The sequence below is a fragment of the Alosa sapidissima genome, chromosome 1 (genome assembly GCF_018492685.1).
Source record: "Alosa sapidissima isolate fAloSap1 chromosome 1, fAloSap1.pri, whole genome shotgun sequence".
Classification (NCBI taxonomy): Eukaryota; Metazoa; Chordata; class Actinopteri; order Clupeiformes; family Clupeidae; genus Alosa; species Alosa sapidissima.
Window position 1 is genome coordinate 49,340,230 of NC_055957.1, and position 15,955 is coordinate 49,356,184.

General features: G+C 39.9%; 1 protein-coding gene across 1 annotated transcript; it reads right to left on the minus strand.

Annotated features, from left to right (window-relative positions):
- Positions 1 to 373: 373 nt before the first annotated feature.
- dsg2l (desmoglein 2 like) lies at positions 374 to 14,131 on the minus strand. The gene is made up of 15 exons (XM_042098433.1): positions 14,036 to 14,131; positions 12,886 to 13,011; positions 12,239 to 12,364; positions 8,516 to 8,671; positions 8,268 to 8,418; positions 8,016 to 8,182; positions 7,602 to 7,736; positions 7,223 to 7,408; positions 6,245 to 6,507; positions 5,866 to 6,008; positions 5,464 to 5,682; positions 3,675 to 3,914; positions 2,690 to 2,820; positions 2,255 to 2,548; positions 374 to 2,083 (listed from the first exon to the last, which is right to left on the minus strand). The coding sequence occupies exons 2-15, from the start codon at positions 12,934 to 12,936 to the stop codon at positions 1,046 to 1,048; spliced, it is 3,300 nt and encodes a 1,099-aa protein (XP_041954367.1). The 5' UTR covers positions 12,937 to 13,011; positions 14,036 to 14,131; the 3' UTR covers positions 374 to 1,045.
- Between the last annotated feature and the right edge of the window lie 1,824 nt (positions 14,132 to 15,955).

Consider the following 15,955-nt stretch of genomic DNA (forward strand, 5'->3'; position numbering starts at 1 on the left):
AAGCCAGAAGGATCAACCTCGGGTTGCGTTCACGGGTTCGCGAGTAAGCCTAAGAGTTCAAATAATAGGTAAGTGCAGATGCATGTAGGCTATACTCTGCTAGTCACAGGCAGGTTTTAGTAAAGCAAGGTTTATTATTATTATTAATAATAATAATAATAAAAAATAATAATACATTTTATTTATAAGGCACCTTTCAAGACACCCAAGGTCGAAGTCCTGAGCAGTCCGAATTAGAGTAGCCTGGAATAGACGCTGTTCCTATGGCTGTTTTACAAGCTTTCCAATGGCTTATCAGACCAGTTTTAAATATGCAAAGCAGCAGTGGCAGGTACAGTAAGTGAAAAAATACCAAATAATATAAAAAGAATGCAAATGACTTAGAATCAATATTTAGCACATTTAAACATATATTACATCTTCTGCATAAAGCTTCAAGTAAAAAAACAAAAAAATGGAAATATCAAACTAAAAAGTTATTGAAATGTCAGTTACATACAAACCTTATTCTTCTGAAAAAGTTAACCTTATTTTTTCATTCATTACGGTAATGACATACAGGAAGTCATTCAGTAGCATAGAACAGTAGCACCCTCTAGTGGTAATAATAAGCAGTGTATTACAGCAAACCTAAACCCATTATACTGTTTATGCTTTCTTGGGAAACAACTATAGAAACATTACATTATTATACAAAAAATTGATTTTGATGATTCATGATCTTCAATATACAATAATTGTAAAGCAACAAATACAGTGCTGGATACAGTTTAATGAGGAGGTTGTGTGTATCTTAAAAACATTTAAATCTTGTACTAAAGTCAAAAGAAATCTTAAGAGTTCTTTTTGTCCGGATCCTTTGCCTTCTGATGGAGTTAATACTTAATCCTAGTAACACTAACTTTTCATTTTGCATTCAATAATATTGTTATTTTGCATTCTAATGATATTTTGTAATTCTTCAGATAGCCACTGGTCTCCCTATAGTTCTAATGTATTAAACTTGATAAACTGGAGCAAAATATATAATTGAAGCCTTAGCATTTTATGCTGTACTACTGGATTGGATATTTTTCTCAGTGACTGACACCCTCTCCTGGACAACCACTTTGTGGGTGCCTTCGTGCATAGCCTCCAGTGGAACATTCACGGAGGCACTTTGGCCTCTCACGTCTACACTCTGACTGGGATGGCCTTGGTATGGCAGCACCTGAATCGGACCTCCACTGCCTGTATACTGCAGCCTCCCGCTCCCAGCACTCATTGCTGTCCCTGAGAGTGAGACATTACCAGAAGTGTAACTCTCACCATGACCGATTCGATTCACAGAGCCGCTCTTCATTCCTTGACCACTTGTCTCGACCATGACCACTTGCCTTTTCCCCAACGTGCCAATAATCTGCTGAGGGTCACCAGCCGCAGAAGCCCTGCCCTCCAGTAGAACCAGGCTCTGGGCTCCGTGCAGGTTCTCCACCCCGAGCACCCCCTGACGCACACCCTGGAGCTGGGCAGATCCTGTTGTGGCGGCCTTTCTCTCGACCATGATCAGGTTTTCACCCACATTGACAGCAGAACCTACGACCAGGGTTGGATGGGGCTGTGGGTCCACCACGTACATAGGTGGGGCAGCAGCATAGTAGAGAGTTGGCTGCTGGATGAGCAGTGTCTGGGTTGGAACGACTAAGTTCTCTTGAAGCTGCACATTGGTGGTGGCTGGACGGGTTGACGAGAGTGTGCTTCCTTGGATCAGGGTGGATGAAGTGGCCAGGCTGGTGGACTCGGTTCTAGCAGCATTAATGCTCCGTGAGATATCCCCGCTGATATCAACGTTCGCCACGTGCACTGCTGAAGGCTGAGGAGCTGTGACCGTCACCATACTAGACCCGACTTCAAGTGCCGCTCCACCGCAGAGGTCAGCCAGAGTCTTAAATTTAGGCCCGAGGTCACTGAGGAAGTCCAGGTCCTGGTCATCCTCGAGGAGACTACAGCAGCCTATTGAGCCCGATGGAGACTCCTGGCCTTCATAATTAGAGATGAGCAGAGCATCTTTTGGAGAATGCTGATCATGAATGCAGTGGGCTTTCTAAAGTAAAGAAACTGAGACTCAGAGACATGTTTGGGAAAGTTTGAGTTGCTTTCAAAGTAAAATACACACACACACACACACACACACACACACACACACACACACACACACACACACACACACACACAAACACAAACACACATACACTATACAAATAAAGAAACTCACTTGTGAATAATATTGCTGAAGAAACCCCTCCGATAATGCAATGCCTTCAAATGCACCCGTTTTGCTGGACACCCCCTCATATCTGTGTTCATGTTGCTGAATCCCATACCCATACTCAAATCCTCCTCCACCAGTGCCCACTGTTGAAATCCACTTCTGCTTGTTATACACATTATTAGTAATTCCTTTGTCTACATGAAGGCCAAGACCGGTGGCAAAACCTTTTCCGCCTCCATCAATGGCCGGAATGTGGCCACCATCCACTTCTGTTGGTATGGTCACCAGAGGCACTCCCTGTAAAGTCAAAACCACACATTTCAGTGAAATGTCAATCACGTCATGCAGTCTGTTTCATGTCATCTGAACCTCCCTGGCTGCTATGCACTATTACAAAGACAGTGAAGGCCTGCCTCTGGGAGTGCGCGTGACCGATACCTTGTCTTCCCCTTGGCCCTCAGTGTGATAAGCGATGAGGTGTTCTTTGGCTCCCCAGGGCATGGGGATAAAACCATCGGGTACCGCTCCGGCACCACCGCACAGGCAGAACAACAGCAGGAGGAGCAGCACTGTCAAGTTGTGAGCACATGTCAAATGCACAGGATTAGTACCATCGAAGATGTTCTCTCTTTTTTCTTTTTTAAATTTAAACGTTTTTAAGAGTTCTCTTTTTTTAACTTAAATGAGCAACTAATGCACCAGCAAGATGAAACACACGGGTAGGGAGTGTATTCCAAGAACGTGGGTTAGTGACAAACCTCAGAACAAGATCAGAATAAGCGGTAAACCCTCATAATAGCAGAGCCTTGTGGCTTCATCAAAGCAAAATAGTCACAGAGGTCTTCTACCTGTATTAGGAGCTTTGCCACTTACTCTGAGCTCATAATTCAGGGTTGTCAGTAAAGCATACACTTGGAATCTCCCCCTGTTCCTCATGTTTTGATGAAGCTATTTCCAAACACCTTTCAAGAGGTTGAATTTCATCTACTAGCCTCTTTATCAAGAGGAGGCCATTGAGTTAAACTGATTACTGAAGTGTTAGTGTCAAATAATCAGTAATCTGACAGTATCTGGCTAAATTCACTGTGACAACAACAACAACAACTTGTTGACAAGCAATATCTGTTCTGTATACCATTTTCACTTAACAGCTATCACACAAACTTGCATGCATTCTTGGTTGCATTCTCTAGAGCTAATTTAGCCAGTTTTCTTATTTCTTTTTACAATTTCAAAGTAACTAACATGGAAGTGACACAAACCACCTACTGCAGCCGTGGCCCACTGGTTAGCACTCTGGACTTAGTAACCGGAGGGTTGCCGGTTCGAGCCCCGACCAGTGACCAAATTTCCCTCACGGGATCAAAAAAGTATATATACTTATACTTATACTAAACACTGTGCGTGAGTTGAATGCACTCACAGAAGAGCAGTAGGAGTCCCAGGAGGAGCAAGAGGATGCCAGCGGGTCCCAGGACGGCAGTGGGCCCCCTTTCATTTCGTGGCAGGCACAACTTGGTGCCAGCGGCACAGCTGCACACCTCCATGTTTAACACCTGGCCATCAGCTGCACAGTATTTTCCCTGCTGGTCTTCGATCTGCAGGAAAACCTTGTAAAAGCCTGGCCACAAAGTCTCTTTGGGTCGCAAGATCACTGTGGTGTCTGATAGTGAACAAACAAACAAAAAATCACACAGAATGATCAGATGAGTGCAAATCTCTCTTTCTCTCTCTCTCACACACACACGTGGGCGACTGTATCAATTTATTCATTGCGTCTTTTTATGTGCAACCATATTGAATCAATTCCGCCTATCTTTTTTAGGAAAATACCCATCAGTGACGATGCATGTCAAGTTTTCACCGCAAACCTCCTGGCAGAATTATTGCACCCAAGTGCAGAGCAAACACGAAGCACATGAGCACAAGTATCGTAACAGTGTAGCTTTTATTCAGAAATATGGCTAGTCTACCCTATTCTGTATCTTGGTTGTAAATAAAGGTGAAGTTTTATTTTGAACACTTACTTTGTCTTACTCTTTGGATTTAGACTACAAAAAGAATGTTGCAAACCTTTCATATCTTTCAATTTAATCTCTTCCTTCATCATTGCACTGACTCTGTTGATTACTGTAAGTGGACAGTGTTTGAGGGCAACAGCTTTTCTCTGCCTACGAGATATGCTATTACCTGCAAACAGTCAACAGATCAATATGCTGACTTGCCTGTTACATCTCATATCCTAAATGCTGTATCAGAGATGCACTCAAACCCGGTTCCATGTGTTCCAATTGGATTATTATAGTTCTCAAGAAACTGATGACTAAAGTTCTCAAGAAACTTGAGGGATCACAACAACTCTGGGCAAGACAGCACCAGTCAGAGGCTGTATCCATTGTTTTGCACTTTTATGATGTCACTACAACTACAAAAATACACACCTATAAAGTATTTTGATACAAAACGGGAAGCCATTTTTTCAACAAAATAAAATACAAAGACAACATACTATTTTGTTTTTGAAATACAAGTACCAGAAATACTACCTATCCCTGGCTGTTTGCTGCAGCAACTCAAACTAGGTAGTACCGATTTTTCTGTGTTTGTGTTTATGTCAATTTTGATCCAATTTGACCGCTTTGCTGTTACCCACCCAAAATTTCTACCAGCTTACCCACACGTAGTAGGCTAAAACCGGCTCTTAGCCTAGTCATTGTTTAATATTAACAGTAGGCCTAAGCTATATCGAGTTCAAACCGTGGTTTAACCCAAATGCAGTGCAATTTTGTCACTCTGGAAAGCATGCTCAGCTCAGCCAGGTTTACTTGTGCAGTAATGTAATGTGAACGAAAAAAGGAATCGCCCTTCTCCAGTAGGCCACCTGTTAGAATGCACTAGAATAATGGAAATCACATCTACTCAGTTAAAACAAATCCTGAGGGAGAACCCCCTAACCCCCCGCTACTTTGCTCCACGCAGGTGCGTGGACGCCCTTGCTCACACACACACACACACACACACACACACACACACACACATACACACACACACACACACACACACACAAAGACATAATACTCAAACTATTCACTATTTTTCCAACTAGCAATATGTTAAAGAATACAAAGCAGAAAGCAGAGTTAGTTTTCTTGTTTGAGGGAACATTCCCCGTGTAATAATTTATCTGGCCGTGACTCTAGTCAAATACTCACCATTCAGGCGCTCTACAGTCCACTGTTCTTTTGTGCTGGACATGACTTTAAATTCAAACGGTGCTCCATTGGGAAAGGAATCCCTATCCACGGGTGTGGCATACACCACATTATCCTGAAAGCACACAGTCTGGGTCGTGTTGGTCAACGTTGGGCAATGGTCATTGAAGTCCTTAACCTGAATGGCGATGGTTCCTGTGGCTGTTTTCTCTGTGCTATCTAAGATGGAATATTACAGATTGTGAGTAAATGGCTTACTCAAGGCGTCTGACTCCTAATACACTTAATCAAACTAATTGTTTATAAATCTTTGGGAGGTACATTTCTGATTTGTAGCACTAGCTTGTTGCAGTTGTAATTTTGACCAAATGTGTGTAAATCAAAGTTTCAAACAATCCCTACCTTTTGTGATACAAATGATTTTGGCATAGTATGTTCCATTAACCAGGTGCTTGGATTCTCGGTCAGGAAATTTGTTTAGTCTGATTTCAGCAGTGTTTTGATCTATAGTTATCCAGTTGTCCCTATCTTCTCCTTTGGCATAACTGAAAAACGAAAGCCATAAACACCACAGCAAACATGAAGATAAAACGTTACATTCACATTAGTAGTGTTGATGTGTCATTTAGTCTACAGCAGTAGAATTGTTTAACAAATCATTCACAAAGGCAATAAAATCATATGCACATCAATGTGTATCGTATATTGAATGTAATGCAGTATATTTTAGTTTTGTTTTTTTTAAATGCACAATACAAACAACATACAAAAGGGCTCTTACATGACATTGGTGGCAAACATCAGTGTGTCACTATCAATGGCCTTGTAGGTAGTGATGACCTCATTTAAATTAATGGTGGTTCTGTCCTCTGAGACTGTCACTACTTTGATTTGAGGTCGGAAGTGAGGGCCTTCCGGCTCATTTTGGACATGGATCTTGATGGGGTAAGTCTTGGACTGAGTGATGGTGGAGGAGTGGTACTCCGCTTTGTTGGAAACAGCCACCCGCAGGTTGACCTCTTTCAGTTCTTCATAGTTTAAGGGCTGCCAAGGATATAAGAAATGCTTTAATTTCTAAATACAACAACCTTGTCTAAAGTCAACAATGTGCTTTTCTAAATATTTGTTCATGTCCATAGATTGCTGAAATATTTCACTCTGTCCCTCTCAGTTTCTCTGACCATTCATGACAAAAGCATAGAAATAGATGAAGATTCTATGGTGTCAGTCAAACACTAAAATGCAGATGATTTGCTGGGAAGAGCAGGTAGCAGTGGGTAGCTTAATGCAGCATTTGATGTTATTGATCACAACATATTACTACACAGACTAGAACACTGGGTTGGATTTGCAGGTATACTTATCAATTGGCTCAAATCATATCTACAAGAAAGGAGCTTCTTTGTTGCCAAAGCCACATGAAAGTAATAACTAAATATTTTTTTACCACCTCAAAAAAAAAAGCCAAACATGTAGGGCTGATATCAAAACATGATTTAGAAACTGATCAAATGTACTTCCTGTTATCACTGAGTTATACATTCTGAATCTGTCTTTTTATTATTCTACCTGGTGTATTTTGTGTTTTCTTTTTAATTATTCTCTATGTATGTAGTTTACTTTTTAAACTATTATTTAACTATTGCCCTTCTATGCTTTTATTTACTAGTACTCTTTGCTTTTGTATTAAATGTATGAAATGTGCTATATAAATAAAGTTGACTTGAATTGACTACTGTGACATGTCTCAGTGTCACACCTTATTCAACACCAGTATGCCCTCATTTGTCTGGGTGTCTGTAGTGATGCTGAAGTATCCTGCTTCATTTCCAGAGACAATGGTGTACACAGCCAGCCAGTTATCGGTATGAATTAAATCGAGATCTACTGCTTGGATCTTCAACACTGTCACGTTGACTGTGTTCTCCATTACTTTGGCCTCGTACTATGAATATAAAAGAAGAGGTTAGAGCAATTCACTTCTAAAGAGGTATTCAATGTGTATACAGAAAGTGCAATGCATCTAACACGGTATGTTATATGATTTTCTAAAATAATTACTTATTCTCATGTGATGTTTATGTTAAAAACAGCTGAGTTACTGTCATGGACTTATCTTAGAGTGAATAATTTCTTACAAAGTTCTTTTCCAGAGTTGGAATGTTGTCGTTTACATCCAGAATCTTGATAACAACTTTTCCCGTCCCCGAGAGCCCTCCTGCACCTCCATTCATGTCAGTTCCTTTGATTGTCAGTGTGTATGTGTCATGGGTCTGCACATGTTACAAACCAGACAAACAATGCTTCAGAGAGACATACGACAAGCCAGAGGCAATAACAGTGTAACAATTTGTGGTATTCAAATTATGCTTCTAGTCGTGACGTTAGGAAGGATACAAGTGGGAGTGGGATCCCTCGATTGCACAATGACTTACAAGTTGTGACACTGTGCTCTCGAACACTGAACATCTGAATTCTCTGAGTCATATTTTGACATGAAGTCAGTCAGTGTCGTTGAAAGTCACACAGTCAACCAACAGTCTGACACTCACCTCCCTGTCCAGAGTTTTCAGCTTGACATAGATCCCTCCTGTTTCCTGGTTGATGTAGAACATGCTGCCCCCTGCAGGGCTTTGCTCAACAATGGTGTAGGCTATCTGTGAGTAAGGAGTGTTGGGCATGTCTGCATCTGTGGCGCTGACTTTCATCACATATGTAGCTGAAATACACCAAAAGTCATCAGTATAACCACCAGTTATTAACCTGAGGTAGAATTTCTGATATCTGCAAAGTAAAACACATACCAATTGCACTTGCTTCACTAATTTCACCAGTAGTTTGAGATGCTTCAAAAGAGAACACAGGTGGACAGTCATTTTGGTCTAGAACCTCTATTACCAGATCAATGTCTTTCTCTGCTCGTGTCCCATCTGTGAACTTTGCCACTCCCTTCAACTAAAAAAAAACACACACCACAAATTCAACTTCATTATACCAACCACAGCCTCATGACAAAAGTCCATTCCTCAGCCAGTGTGAAAAACAGACTCACATAGTAAGAAGATGTCTCCTCCCGGTCCAGAATTCCATTGATCCTGACATAGCCATTTTCAGGATTCACTGTGAAAAGGTTCACTGGAGTTTCAGTTGCTCCCTTGCCTTCGAGATAGTAACGTATGCTGGTTCGTGTCTCTTCATCAGAACGAATCTGTTTGAAAAGACATGAGAGTCTGGTGATGTACAGCTAGGGTTGCCCCATTTGATTTGTGAAAATCCGGAACCCCCCCCCCCCCCCCCCTAGTTCAAGCGTTATGGATGTGACATTTGGACTCATATTGGTAAACAAAATGCCTTAGAGTGGGGGCAAAATTAGTATCAGTGAATTAATTTGCATAACTTTTAATGTAACCTCTGTCCTCTGAATACTGAGAAATCCTCAAATTTCATATAATCAATTTCATCCTAAGAATACAAGGCATTTTATCAGTGCTATGGATGTGACATGAATTGGACACACTTTTGTGAGAGATTACAGGTTTTCTACAAACTCTGTGAATTTTGAAGGAAACTGCCGAAACTATGATATATGTAGCATGAAGGAGACTTGAATGAACACAAAAAATGTGGTTTTGAAACTATGCGTCATTTTCGTAATGCATTATGTAGGAAAAACTGGCGTTATGGATGTGACGGTTTCACGTTATGGATGTGACGTGTCTGAACCAGTCCTCGACAAACTACATAAAACACATAATTAAGTAGTGAATTTTGATATGAAACAATTGAAAACACTGTATGTGTAGTATAAACTTTTCCTATAAAACGTTATGGATGTGACATGGCCATGGAACTTGCTGACTTAAAAACAAAAGCCTTACAAATGTAAGGAGTTGTGCTCTTAAAGGCAAGCTGAGCATAGACATTGCTCTACCATTCCCTTGTCAATCTGGAATTTGTCAAATGACACAATTTGTTTGAACCTTGGGTCCATTTATCCACTTTTTAAATATGTATAATATTACCATGTGAAAATGTTGTTTCTGTATGGTTGCACACCATATTTATGATGTAAAAAGAGTGTCATTCTCCATCAAATTCAATCAGATCAGTTACAAACAATAAAATATAGACCTAAATGAAGATTTTAACAACAGTTCTATTTGCATATGCACAACTTTTTTTTCCATGGTAAGGATGACCTTTGCATGGAATTGCCCTAATAATAAAATAAAATAAAATAAATTAATAAATAAAATAAAAAAATTTATAAATTCTGAAGTTATAAATATTAAGAAATGCTGCAAATGTTATGCTGTTATAATACATAATGGTGCATTGCCACTTTAAGGTCGCTCAGTCTAAGCTTTCTCATGAAACCCTCCAGCTCTTGTGAGATATAAGGCTGATCCATAAACTCTAGCCTTAATTGTTCGTTTGTGCCAAATTGATAACTCAATATTAACAATACTATGCATAATATTAAGTTGTTATAAACAGTTTCTTATATTTAAAAGGGGATATCACAACAAGCCACCTGGAGCCTGCCAGCCTCTCTCTCTCTCTCTCTTTGGTGCGCACTCATGCATTCCCAATTAATTAGAGTAAGTAACGTTCAAGTTTATTGGCTACATTTAGGTTTCCCCTCTGTCCCTTGGTGCCCTTGTGTGTGATGCGTGTGGTGAGAGCGGCGTTACTGTGTAGCAGCCTATATACAATGTTGAAACATTTCCTATAGTATCTTACTTATATTTGCCCTGATGCACTTGACGCAGACACACCCACTCGATTTGGACTCCTTTCCCTGCTACTGTCCCTTTCTATAGTAGCCTACAGAGCAACTAGCTAGACAGGCGCGTGTAACTACAAAGTGGGGTCTGGGGTCATAGCTGTGCTGCCCTATACAAAGCCAAAGAGCAGTATCTGCAAAAAGGCCAAACTGAGAAAAACAGCTTTTTGTGTTTTTCTTACACCAAGTATAAGCATCAAATTATATTCAACAACAAGGGGTATCATTAGATAGATCAAAGTGAGGTGAATATTAAACATTTTGTTTTGTGACATTTAGGCAAAATTTGGTAGTTTTATAGGCTATACTGCACTTTGCCTTTGCATTACTGCTTATACTTACATGGCCATACAATAACATTGCAGTAAGTGTAGCATGTGATCATAATCACTCAGTTTTTATATTATTACATTACATTTAGCAGACACTTCTTGACCAAAGTGACTTACATATGTTAGCTATATTACAAGGGATCACATTGTCCCCGGAGCAACTTGGGGTTAAGTGCCTTGCTCAAGGGCACAACGGTGGAAGCCGGGAATTGAACCGACAACTTGCAGGCTACTGCACGCTAGCCCAGCTCCTTAACCACTACACTACCACCGCCCAGATATTATTAATATATAATATATATTAATTGAGGAGGTACTTACTACATTTTAGTGAAGATATGCTGCTTGATGCCTTAACAATGGCAACTCTGTCATTTATAAACATTTATGTAAAAATGGAACAAAATCAATCGGGTATTCTTGTAGACTTTCATGTCAAGCAATATTGCATTGCTGCACAACCTAACCTTTGACACCTTTGCACACTGCTGCTTATTTGTCAAAGTATATGTTAATTACTTTCTGTAAAATCTGACTGACTATTTTGAATGAATATGATACTTTCACTGGCATTTAATATTGTGAGACTGTATCATGATAGACACCTAATGTGTGTGTGAGTGTGAATGGTAGTGTGCCTTTTTAGAAGAAAGTCCAGGGCTTTTTTTAGTCCCAGTCCACACACACACACACACACACACACACACACACACACACACACACACACACAATTAGAGTAAGGGCAAGTGAAACAAAGGCAGAATGCAGTAATGGCAAGTGACATCAAGGCAGTAAGGGCAGATACTGCACTCTGCCTTGGTTTCACTCTACTTTTCTATACAAACTGCAAACTAAACATGTACATTTAGCTAAGAAATATATTAGGTAGCCATATTAAATTTGAACAGATTGAAGAACAGACCATGTACTTCTTATTTGTGCAAAAAAAAAGTGCAAAAGTGCAGATACTGCTCTTAGCCTTTGTAGGGCAGTGTGGTTGCGCGGCAGTTGCTAGGTAATAGGCCTAAGGTAAAGCCTATTTTGCTGCCAATCAACAAAAAGCATGCCTTTTATGTCTGTGTACGTAGGCTACATAGGATTTGATATACGATAAACACAACCAAGAACAAAACCGAATAGCCGTTTCATTTGAAATAGCAGAAATGATAATCAGACGTTCATTTTCACCAACAATTCGTATCCCAAAAAATATTAATTATCCGGACAGTCACTCAAAAAAGAGAACAATCTGTTCCTGTAGCCTACATGTGGCAACTATCTACAGCCTACTTGTGTAAATTATCAGTGTAGGCTACTAGTGAAAGTGTAAACCGAGCTTTAAATGACCAACAGTGCAATACTCTTGAACTAAGCTAGACGTACTTGCAGATCAGTGTCATCAATAATATTGTAGGCTAGAAGGGATATAAATATACTATGCAATAGGCTACATAATGACGACAAGATACAGCATGGCCTTTTAAACCTAAAATTTGTCTATCAGTTGCTGGAGCAAGGAGGTTGCATTTAATAGATAAAAAAAAAAAAAATACAGACAAGTTAAGGTGCAAGGTTCCAAGCATTGCATGTCTACAGTGTGATTTAACATCAGTAACTTAACTACAGAATCATTTTTTGATACTAAAAATATTCATACTTTTGATATGTATTCCTTCTTAGTATAGTCCGTATTCTCCATCAATTTCTTGGGAGGAATGATCCATTCTCTCTTCTGCCTCTGAAGCTTCTGTAGTCCTCTGTCATACCCCTGGACTTGTAAAATCTAAAAACGAGATGCATAACACGTCAATGTCTGGCATTATTGTAATGATCTAGGGTAACCGTGAAAAAAGTCACTGTTGTTAGATGTAAATAAAAAAATGAATTCAGTGGTAGCCTATTTTCAAAGGTTGCTCCTTTAAACTTCCAGTTTAGATTACAGGCACAGCTCGTGAAATAGCTTTGAACTCCTCGATCAGAACAGTAAGCCAAAGGCAAATCACAATAGTTGTGAAAGTGTCAAATTGTGTAGATTCCTCGTAAAAGCTCTGTTGGCAGGTCACAACAAAGAAGTGACAAATTGAGATTGCAGTCGCTTTAAAAAGGTATGCTTAGTTCGGAGAGTTTCAGTAGGCTACGTGACATATCAGTCACGTAGCCTACTTCTCTTAACAGTGACTCTGTCCAGAACTTAATGATTTTTAGCCTACGCTACTTGTTGAATGTCACTCAACGTTCCGTTATTTACCGTTATTGCTTGAATAGGCTATCCTAAGCCAAAGTTGTCGATATTTTCTTACTTACCAGTATCAGAACGGGCACAATAAGTCGTATAACTGACGTTGCGTGAGCCATTTGATTCGTTGACAAATATCCTTTCAATTCGCCTATCTAGCCTATTCCAGTCGAATAAATACTCCAAATGCCACTCTAAAACAAGAGAAAGTGGGAGATACTTTTATGATACAACACAGGCAGGGGCAGTAGCCTAATGGGCGGCGCTTGATCAAGTCAAACTGCGCCCACATTATGGTCTACTACAGAGATAACACAATATGCAGTTGCAGTATAGTGGTGTTTGGTGTCATCCCAACCCCTGGCATAGTGCACAGTTGCGTAATATCTAACATCTGTCTCAAGATCAGTGTGCGTGTGAGTGTGTGTGTGTGTGTGTGTGTGTGTGTGTGCCTGTAGAACCATTTAGGAATGTGCACCCACCTCCTCTTCACCACTGGCCTGTTTATTTGCAGGTGGTCTTGGATCTGAATCGTGTCACGATTTCAATTCACCTGCTGCAGCACATTGGTGTTTTGCAAACTTGTATTCATTGTTTGGTGCCTTTCTGGCATACTTTTCACCAGACTGCAGATTTTACTTAACGTTCTGCTGTGTTAAAGTAACGACACCCCTATGCTTAACTTAAATGAGGAGAGTTATACTTCAATATTTTTTAATACTTCTCTGTTTGCCCCATCTCAGTCCCTGAGTTTAGCAGTTTTACAGCTTTCCCTTTCGTAAAACTGCAAGTTCCTGTTAGCATTTTTTACAGGCTATTTCAAAGTACCATGGTATAGGTGTGGCACTAATTATTGATAAGGTGAAGCAGAGACAGAAGTCCATTGTGAAGTGTAGGATCCTCATTCATGGGTGAAGTCAAGGCAAGTCAAGTAAATTAATTAATTTATTGTAAACAACACATTTAATGGCTTCTGCCAATTACAAACTAAACAATACAAAATAAGTGAGTATACCCCTGTGCAATATCACCTAGATGTTTAATGATTAAAAAGTACTTCGGGTCAAATAGTTATTCAATACACATGCAAGATTAAACTCAAAGAACGCCTAGAACATTAAAAACATGAAAGTCTATGAAAAGAAGCCTGGTGAATATTGGAAGCAGTTCTTCAGAGATAAATAGCCTATGTGCAGAAAATGTCAGCAAATGATTTACAGTATTCAAAGGATAGCTTCAAGGATAAATCAGAACATGTATGTGAATGACTTAGTTAGCAAGTTTGCCTGTCATGAAAAAGCAACTGTGACTTCATTTGGTTTCATATCTGAAAAACAAACGAATCATTAACTTACAGCCTAGGCAGTACGCTGTACTCAAGGGTGAGTCCCATAGTTACAGAACTGACTCCTCGCACTGTTAGCAAGACAAAGCAGGTATGTTGCTTTGGCACTGGTGTGGCGTTGTAGCCTGAAGTGAAGGTGTAAGACTTCATGGGAAATATGACATTTACTTGTGGTGGATCTTTCTTACGAAAAATGAGCAATATGGGTGTGGGTGTGTTCTGATGAAATAAAACTGTTTTGATGTGCCTAAAGGAGAGGCAGATTATTATCGGTTAACAAACAAACACACACACACACACACACACACACACATGCACACACACACAAGGGCAAAAAAAGAAATAACGTATATTGGCATTATGCAACCAAATGTGAAAGTTTGTGAATCAAGCTGAAAAATGAGTGAGACAAAAGTGAGACACAAATACAAAGATGTAGAAAAAAGATGAACAAAGCCACTCCTCACAGGCAGATAATGAGATAAAAAAAAGATAACATTGCCATAGCGACTCAAACAATGAGAAGTATGTGGACAAGCATGTTGTACATGTTGACATATTTTTTCTTTAGTTTATGGGAAGTAAACATTTCTGCCTCTCTGGCATAACACCACAGGGCAGAACACAGAAATGTACAAAATATAATTTTTTTAAAATTATAATAACAAATTCAGACAGCTCGGGTGAATGCACTACATGAGACAAGTCAATGTTGGTTTTTCAGTGACACAGTTACTTAGTCAGATTGTTACACCTGATAGGAGTCGAATGCATATGCTTTAGACACCCCCTCCCCTCCATTGACACTTTACACTGAAAAGGAGGGTGCTGTCAAACATTTGGGGATGCCCATAATGCAGTATCCTAACAAAGTGAATCTGTACTGTTAGAAGGATTTCTCAATCCCAAATCCCATGATTGCTTCTTTTTTTGTTGAAAAGCAAACTTTTTTTTTTCACCTTTCAATCTGATTCTTAGAATCCCCACAATAGCTGTTACCCTTGTAAGCTGTACCAGGATCTCTGGACCCCTCGTATCCCTCATATGCCATCCCATTGTTAACCACCAGATGGGTGCAACTAGAGAATATCATCTGCTGAAGGCAGAATTTATTGTCTGTTTACTTAAGCCACACCTCTCCCTCTCTCTCTCCTTCTCTCTCTCTCTCTCTCACACACACACAAACAGCTGAGACACACCCAGTCATACTGATATACATTAAAGATACGTTTTATCAGGCCGTGGACAAGTCACTAGAGGTAATGTTAACCTGTAAGTGCTCACTCAGTCCATGTCCACTCAAACCATAAAAGTTTCTTCATGAACTTTTCATAATGTTCTGATGGGAAACAATTCAGAAGCAACAAGTAGCCTCCAATTTCAGATTTCCTGAAACCACTTAGCAAAGACTTAAATGTAAGGTGGAATGAGACAGCTTTATAGTAATGAAACCAGAGACAGCTTTAGAGATACATCATGCTGTTCCTTTAATATGACTTTCTCTGAAAGGAATTGCTTCTCTGTGCTGTACACTCAGCCAACCCAAAAGCTTTGGCTGCGGCCTCCAAATGTGGCTCTCTTATCAGTCTGCTCAGGGTGACGCCGTGAGTTCATCTGCCTGACTCAAGCCTCTCCCACTTGAGCTCCTTTCCCAGTCACATTCCACAGCACTTAGATGAGAAGTCACATGTCCACATTGGAGCAGAAACACCACAGAGTAAATACAGGGCAGATGGGAAAAAGGCTCTTTTGGTTGCTTAGTAACTATAGTCTGACTCTGAGAATACTGTAAA

What these genes read in the sequence shown, in the direction of transcription:
- dsg2l (XM_042098433.1), bottom strand. Translation starts at nt 12,936, where the DNA reads ATGGCTCACGCAACGTCAGTTATACGACTTATTGTGCCCGTTCTGATA. An exon ending in AGAAGGAATACATATCAAAA is followed by an intron (nt 8,672 to 12,238) that starts GTATGAATATTT and finishes CTTTTCAAACAG; the next exon opens with ATTCGTTCTGATGAAGAGAC. An exon ending in AATCATTTGTATCACAAAAG is followed by an intron (nt 5,683 to 5,865) that starts GTAGGGATTGTT and finishes ATTCCATCTTAG; the next exon opens with ATAGCACAGAGAAAACAGCC.